Source organism: Crinia signifera, chromosome 5 (assembly GCF_055691185.1).
Source record: "Crinia signifera chromosome 5, ASM5569118v1, whole genome shotgun sequence".
Taxonomy (NCBI): domain Eukaryota; kingdom Metazoa; phylum Chordata; class Amphibia; order Anura; family Myobatrachidae; genus Crinia; species Crinia signifera.
In genome coordinates, this window is record NC_139221.1 from 249,552,957 (window position 1) to 249,560,859 (window position 7,903).

General features: G+C 44.9%; 1 protein-coding gene across 1 annotated transcript; it reads right to left on the reverse strand.

Annotated features, from left to right (window-relative positions):
• Window positions 1-1,953: 1,953 nt before the first annotated feature.
• On the reverse strand, window positions 1,954-6,952 carry LOC146005795 (uncharacterized). Its single transcript, XM_083145220.1, has 10 exons — window positions 6,326-6,952; window positions 6,003-6,077; window positions 5,823-5,906; window positions 5,636-5,722; window positions 4,594-4,656; window positions 4,432-4,512; window positions 4,235-4,336; window positions 2,464-4,120; window positions 2,229-2,330; window positions 1,954-2,136 (listed from the first exon to the last, which is right to left on the reverse strand). The coding sequence occupies exons 1-8, from the start codon at window positions 6,753-6,755 to the stop codon at window positions 2,505-2,507; spliced, it is 2,538 nt and encodes an 845-aa protein (XP_083001346.1). The 5' UTR covers window positions 6,756-6,952; the 3' UTR covers window positions 1,954-2,136; window positions 2,229-2,330; window positions 2,464-2,504.
• Between the last annotated feature and the right edge of the window lie 951 nt (window positions 6,953-7,903).

Genomic DNA, 7,903 nt, shown 5'->3' on the forward strand with positions numbered 1-7,903 from the left:
TGTCTTCATGCAGGATGGACTCCTTGTAGCCTGCCCCCACCACAAAAAAAAGATAAGTAAACACATGTTAATATTTGCATTCCTGTGCTTTCTTACACCCTCCCTCCTCCCCCGTTCCCTATGCTTAACCCCTCTTTGCTTTCCCCGCTAGAAACTTACCCTAGGTTGCACACTTCATAGCCCTATGCCAGCCTCCTCATGGTCTTGTGCTCTTTGTCATCTCAGGCTGGACCCTTTCGTCTGGATTCTTCGCCGCTGGTGTCTTCATGCAGGATGGACTCCTTGTAGCCTGCCCCCACCACAAAAAAAAGATAAGTAAACACATGTTAATATTTGCATTCCTGTGCTTTCTTACACCCTCCCTCCTCCCCCGTTCCCTATGCTTAACCCCTCTTTGCTTTCCCCGCTAGAAACTTACCCTAGGTTGCACACTTCATAGCCCTATGCCAGCCTCCTCATGGTCTTGTGCTCTTTGTCATCTCAGGCTGGACCCTTTCGTCTGGATTCTTCGCCGCCGGTGTCTTCATGCAGGATGGACTCCTTGTAGCCTGCCCCCACCACAAAAAAAAGATAAGTAAACACATGTTAATATTTGCATTCCTGTGCTTTCTTACACCCTCCCTCCTCCCCCGTTCCCTATGCTTAACCCCTCTTTGCTTTCCCCGCTAGAAACTTACCCTAGGTTGCACACTTCATAGCCCTATGCCAGCCTCCTCATGGTCTTGTGCTCTTTGTCATCTCAGGCTGGACCCTTTCGTCTGGATTCTTCGCCGCTGGTGTCTTCATGCAGGATGGACTCCTTGTAGCCTGCCCCCACCACAAAAAAAAGATAAGTAAACACATGTTAATATTTGCATTCCTGTGCTTTCTTACACCCTCCCTCCTCCCCCGTTCCCTATGCTTAACCCCTCTTTGCTTTCCCCGCTAGAAACTTACCCTAGGTTGCACACTTCATAGCCCTATGCCAGCCTCCTCATGGTCTTGTGCTCTTTGTCATCTCAGGCTGGACCCTTTCGTCTGGATTCTTCGCCGCCGGTGTCTTCATGCAGGATGGACTCCTTGTAGCCTGCCCCCACCACAAAAAAAAGATAAGTAAACACATGTTAATATTTGCATTCCTGTGCTTTCTTACACCCTCCCTCCTCCCCCGTTCCCTATGCTTAACCCCTCTTTGCTTTCCCCGCTAGAAACTTACCCTAGGTTGCACACTTCATAGCCCTATGCCAGCCTCCTCATGGTCTTGTGCTCTTTGTCATCTCAGGCTGGACCCTTTCGTCTGGATTCTTCGCCGCTGGTGTCTTCATGCAGGATGGACTCCTTGTAGCCTGCCCCCACCACAAAAAAAAGATAAGTAAACACATGTTAATATTTGCATTCCTGTGCTTTCTTACACCCTCCCTCCTCCCCCGTTCCCTATGCTTAACCCCTCTTTGCTTTCCCCGCTAGAAACTTACCCTAGGTTGCACACTTCATAGCCCTATGCCAGCCTCCTCATGGTCTTGTGCTCTTTGTCATCTCAGGCTGGACCCTTTCGTCTGGATTCTTCGCCGCTGGTGTCTTCATGCAGGATGGACTCCTTGTAGCCTGCCCCCACCACAAAAAAAAGATAAGTAAACACATGTTAATATTTGCATTCCTGTGCTTTCTTACACCCTCCCTCCTCCCCCGTTCCCTATGCTTAACCCCTCTTTGCTTTCCCCGCTAGAAACTTACCCTAGGTTGCACACTTCATAGCCCTATGCCAGCCTCCTCATGGTCTTGTGCTCTTTGTCATCTCAGGCTGGACCCTTTCGTCTGGATTCTTCGCCGCTGGTGTCTTCATGCAGGATGGACTCCTTGTAGCCTGCCCCCACCACAAAAAAAAGATAAGTAAACACATGTTAATATTTGCATTCCTGTGCTTTCTTACACCCTCCCTCCTCCCCCGTTCCCTATGCTTAACCCCTCTTTGCTTTCCCCGCTAGAAACTTACCCTAGGTTGCACACTTCATAGCCCTATGCCAGCCTCCTCATGGTCTTGTGCTCTTTGTCATCTCAGGCTGGACCCTTTCGTCTGGATTCTTCGCCGCCGGTGTCTTCATGCAGGATGGACTCTTCAGTGTGGCAGAGGTGCAGAGCAAGTTTGAACGTTGTTTCCTGAAAGACAGAAGGTGAGTTAGGGACGCATGTTACAAACCTTTCCTTTGCTCTTGTGTGGCCTGAGTCATCCCAGTGATGCTGCAACTCACCCCCTGCCGCCTCACTGGAAAGCTTTACGCCGGAATGCCTTCTTCTCTGTGCAGACTGGACACCCTGGAAGCTTGACGATTTTGCTTTCTTCTTTTCTATATCTGTGTAATTTATAACCGTATTAGTAAATTGATTGTATTACCTGTAACACATAATAGTTTAGATATGTATATATGTCTACCTTTACGTATCTATATTTTTGAAGATGAAGTTTGTGTGAGTGTGAAAAATTACCTTTCGTTCACGCTGTGTCTAATTAGGGCTTTTCCAAGACGCTACTTTGGGCCTCTGCCCTCCTGGTCCTCAGGGGCTCTGGCCGCCTGGTCCTCAGGGGCTCTGGCCACCTGGTCCTCAGGGGCTCTGGCCGCCTGGTCCTCAGGGGCTCTGGCCGCCTGGTCCTCAGGGGCTCTGGCCGCCTGGTCCTCAGGGGCTCTGGCCGACTTCTCCTTCTCTCTGGGTCTGGCCGACTTCTCCTTCTCTCTGGGTCTGGCCGACTTCTTCTCTCTGGGTCTGGCCGACTTCTTCTCGCTGGGTCTGGCCGCCTTCTCCTTCTCTTTGGGTCTGGCCGCCTGCTCCTTCTCTCTGGGTCTGGACGCCTTCTCCTTCTCTCTGTGTCTGGCCGCCTGCTCCTTCACTCTGGGTCTGGCCGCCTGCTCCTTCTCTCTGGGTCTGCGGTGCTTCACCTTTGGAGATGTTTTCACAGGCTGCTCCTGCAGATGTCCTTTGAGCTGCTGTCCATGAATCACTCTCCCTGCAAGCTCTTTGCTTCTTTGGACAGCCATCTCTGTTTCCATTCTTGGAGACATGGTTGCTTGGGGGATTCTGCGAACCTTGTCCTTTGGGCCTCTGATCACAGTTTGTTCCTCTGCACTTGTGTCCACCATCTGGTGCTGTGTTGTCTGGCGACTTTGCTTTGATGTGACCAACATCTCCATCAGGCACATGCTTGCCTGCTGTTCCTGGTATGTCATGTCCGTTTCCTCTTTCTGCTGGGCTATGACTTCCTCTCTCTCTCTTTGCAGTCTCTCTTGATTTTCTGTTGTTGCTCTTGTCCACATTTCTTCTGTGTGCTGTTCTTGCCTCTCCTTCTCAGCTCTGGCCAGCTGTGTCTTCTCTGCTCTTACACGCTCAGCCTCTGTGATTCTGGCACGCTCTGCCTCTTCTGCTCTGACACGCTGTGCCGCTTGCTCTGCTCTTTCCTTCTGCTCTTCCTCCACTATCCTTTGACGTTCCAGTTGAAGAGCTCGCTCCCAAAGTCGTGTGTCATGTGGTTCAGATTGCCTTGACTGTGTTTTTGATCCACCCTGATCCATTGTACCTTGACTGTGGTGTCTTCGCTGGTATGCCCTTTCAGCTTCCTCTTGCCGAGCCAACCATTCTGGATCGATTGTTGTGGAGGATGGTGTGGTTTGCTGTAGAGCTTGAAGTCGTGGAGCTGAAGATCTTCTTTCTTCTGTCATCAGCTGAAGTGTAGTACATATCATGCTGGTGTTGGCATTTGACTGCTGCTGCCACATAAGAATACACTGGAGAGTCTGCTGCATGTGTTGCATGTCGACAGCATGGTTGGCTTGGAATTCAACGAGTTGAGAACTCATCTGTTGGAGAGAGACCGGTCCTTCCCTCGATGCATTCTGTGCTGTGGTCATGTCATCAACCTTCTGATTCAATGTCTGTAGGAGTGCAACAACTGAAGCATTTGATGACACAACTTCTTTGAAGGATTGAAGAATCGCTGCCATTGCCTCAGCTTGCTGATTGATGCTCGCATTCATCTGATTGATGCTCTGTTCAATCTTGTCAAATCGAAGAGCATTCCGTTCTGCATCTTCAGTTCTTCTTTCCTCCAATAGCTTCATAGCCTCTAGAATTGGTGACTGCTGCGACGAATCTATAATATCCCAAAAAAATTCAAGTTAAGTGTGTGTAAAGATAAACCAAAAAACAAAGTCTTGACATTTATTTTTTTTAACAGATTTGCCATAATTATATGCAAGATGCAGACCTTCCAGTGGATGTTCCAGGGGGGAATGTGGATTTTGCCTTTCGATGTCTTGGGACGCTGTCTGAAGCTGAGGAACAGTTCCTCTTGAGTCCAGTGGTGTGACTATAAATCAGAGGAAATTGATAAATAAATATCTGGACAAAGTAGAACAGGAAAATGTAGTAGCTTTTGTTCTAGCGATTACTAGCAAGGCTTACCAGTGAGGTCCAGTGTGTCTGCTGCATTTCTTTCCTGCGTTGTTCCAAATGACACTTTTCTTTTTGATTTTTCAACGGCTGCTGGTACATTTACCAAATAAGTTAATCTAGCCAATATGCACTAAAATTACTTTATAAAAACATAAAAAGTAGTTTACCCACCTCTCTCGAATGTCTGCGAGGTGATCTGCGACGCGGTTGGTGTTGTGGAAACCATTGGTGAACCTGAATATAAAAAAAAGGAAAGGCAATTAAAAAAATGCTTTTTACAATTGACACATAAACAAAAGTTATACTCTTCAATATTACTAATCTGTTTTGATTGATGCTAATTAAATAAAGTATTACTTTACAGAATGTGGTGAAGGACAAAGATATTTGAGAGACGATAACAAACTAATAACACAAGCACCAAAGCAGGACATACATACAGATAAAACATCCCGTTACCTAATTGATGTTGGACACATAGCTGTATATATACCAAAGGGCTAGGTATGGTACATAGGTTTGGTGGAATATGACATTGCCATTTGGACGTTTACGACAGTTCAATGAAAATAAAGTGTGCAGGACATGTAAGGTCATATAAGTTATCACCGTTGAAACATGTGGCTGGGTGGAGGAGAGATGACAGTATTCACCTTGATCAAGAGGTATATTGATGTATGAACATACTAGATTTTAAAAGTTGTTAGCACGGAAAGTAGAAATGGACCATGTTTGGGCTTATATTTTTGGGTCAATTGTAAAGAATTGAATGCTGTTACAGCCTATAATGTTGATTTTTTTTGCGGGCCATATTAAATGCAAAAAACAAGCAGCAGGGCTTAGATTTAACAATTACCACTTGATTCAGGTCATAGAAGTGATATAGGATACAAATGGAGGATTTGGGTTCAATACGGTTAAGTGTTGTACATGTAGCCCTTATTTTGCTAAATGTTTGAATAAAGCGCTAAGAAAACGTCCTTAAGGATACACTGTTTTGGTGAAGTAATGCGCATATTGTTGCTTAAGGATCACAACGTAATATTAGAAGAACTCATGTTATCGTTGAATACAAGCCACATTATTTGTAGTTCAGTAAAGACGGAATGCAGTGCAGGCGCTAGTTGAATTTTACTTTGGGATGTAACAGAAATATGTTGTATTTCAGTAAAAAATAGAAAATTTGAGCACCAAATTAAATAACATTTTTCACCTGCATGTGAACTTTTCCTATGCTTGCGCGGCGTGGGATCCTTTTCCGGGGTGGTGTCTTCCAATGTGGAGTCGGTTGCAGATCCTTCTGAGAAAGTAATGTAAGCATATATTAATAAGCATATCTAATCATTTAGAATAACAGTGCTTCATCAACAATATAAATTTTTTCATATAGCGTGCTTCACCTGTGTGTGTTTTTCTGTATCTCTTCGGCTGCTTTCTTTGCTTGAATGCCGCTGCATCTTCATCCATTTGCTCTGCTGCTGATCCTTAGGAAAAAAAGGGGAAACATAACAAATTACTTAATATAGCTTGAATATAGTAGATGCCTATATCAAATGTTGTGTTAATGTAGCATTGCAAACCTTTGTGTGATTTCGTGGACTTCTGAGGCGTAGTTTGCTTCGGTGTCTTCTTTGGCGTAGGAGTCTTTGTTGAAACTGGAGAAATGATAAATTACAGTTAGAAACATAGGATATTGCAATTGGATTTTATCTCTACAGAGAAGCAGCGCATGGTCAAAATTTTCTTTTTGGATCAACAGTACATCTAATAATTGAAAAAGTTAGAAATATTTTCCAAAAAGCATAATGCGCGCACATATGTACATTACTTGTGCGGCAGACATAGAGAGTCCATAAGGTTCAAACATTAAGATTCAGACTTGAATATGCACAATATACTATACCTTCTACACTGGTTGATGGCCTTTCTTCGGGGTTGTCCTTCACGAATTCTTCGATCTTCTTCTCCCAAACCTTCTGTAGCTTCTGTCCTCTGCGCATCTTATCAATGGTGGCTCTTCTGCTGTCACGCCACCTCTTCTTGCAGCTTTCTTCAGTTCGTTGGCATATCCCGATGTGGCTGACTGCATGTGAAATTTCTTCCCACGTTGTGCTCGGCAATCTTGCTTGGGAACTCCTGGCATCTGTACCTAACTGAAGCATAAAGTGGTGGATTACCTGAGTGATGAGGGTTTCCGTTTCTGCATCAGTGAAGTTGGGTCCTCGGTTCACGATTTCTTCTCCGGAGTCAACTTCTTTGTCTGTATGTGATCGTTGCCTCGGGTCTTCTACCTGTGAAGAGAGAGAAAGGCGCCTTCTTTCTTCCTGAGACATTTCTATAATAAGAATCTGAAATGATAAAAAAAAGGATTAGCAAATAAAGGATTATTTTATTAATATAGAGATAGAAAGAACATTGATATATTTTATATATTTAAAGTTTTTTGGTAGTCTGCGCACTGTCCTCTCTTGTGCGGTGCTAGCTGCTTCACTGCCCGGTTGACCGTTCTGGGTCGGTTAATGACTTGCAAAAAAAGGGTTTTTTGTTGATTGTAGCGCTCCGCTCCTTGGGTGTGGGGTGTGTGGCTGATCCGAGAAATAGAATAGCCGCAGTAAATGTGACATGATCATGTCACATTTACTGCGGCTATTCTATTTCTAGGATCAGCCCCACACCCAAGGAGCGGTGCGCTACAATAAAAAAAAAACCCTTTTTTTGCAAATATTTTATATAGTGACCGGCTGTTTGTCCTGTCTTACATCACTTGAAGCACACTAGCAATGCAAAAAATGAAACCATCAAAGCACTTCTTATCATGCCATACAGAAGACATTTGTAAATTAAAAACAAAAAAAAAAACAAAGCAGGCCTCAACAACATCCTGTCTGCATGGGTGACTGACAAGTGGGGATGACTGCAGAAGGAGGCGGGTGTCAACATGGCTGACTTTGGCAGCCATGTTGACACCCGCCTCTTTGTCCTGTCATGCTGACTTACATCACTTGAAGCACACTAGCAATGCAAAAAATGAAACCATCAAAGCACTTCTTATCATGCCATACAGAAGACATTTGTAAATTAAAAACAAAAAAAAAACAAAGCAGGCCTCAACAACATCCTGTCTGCATGGGTGACTGACAAGTGGGGATGACTGCAGAAGGAGGCGGGTGTCAACATGGCTGACTTTGGCAGCCATGTTGACACCCGCCTCTTTGTCCTGTCATGCTGACTTACATCACTTGAAGCACACTAGCAATGCAAAAAATGAAACCATCAAAGCACTTCTTATCATGCCATACAGAAGACATTTGTAAATTAAAAACAAAAAAAAAACAAAGCAGGCCTCAACAACATCCTGTCTGCATGGGTGACTGACAAGTGGGGATGACTGCAGAAGGAGGCGGGTGTCAACATGGCTGACTTTGGCAGCCATGTTGACACCCGCCTCTTTGTCCTGTCATGCTGACTTACATCACTTGAA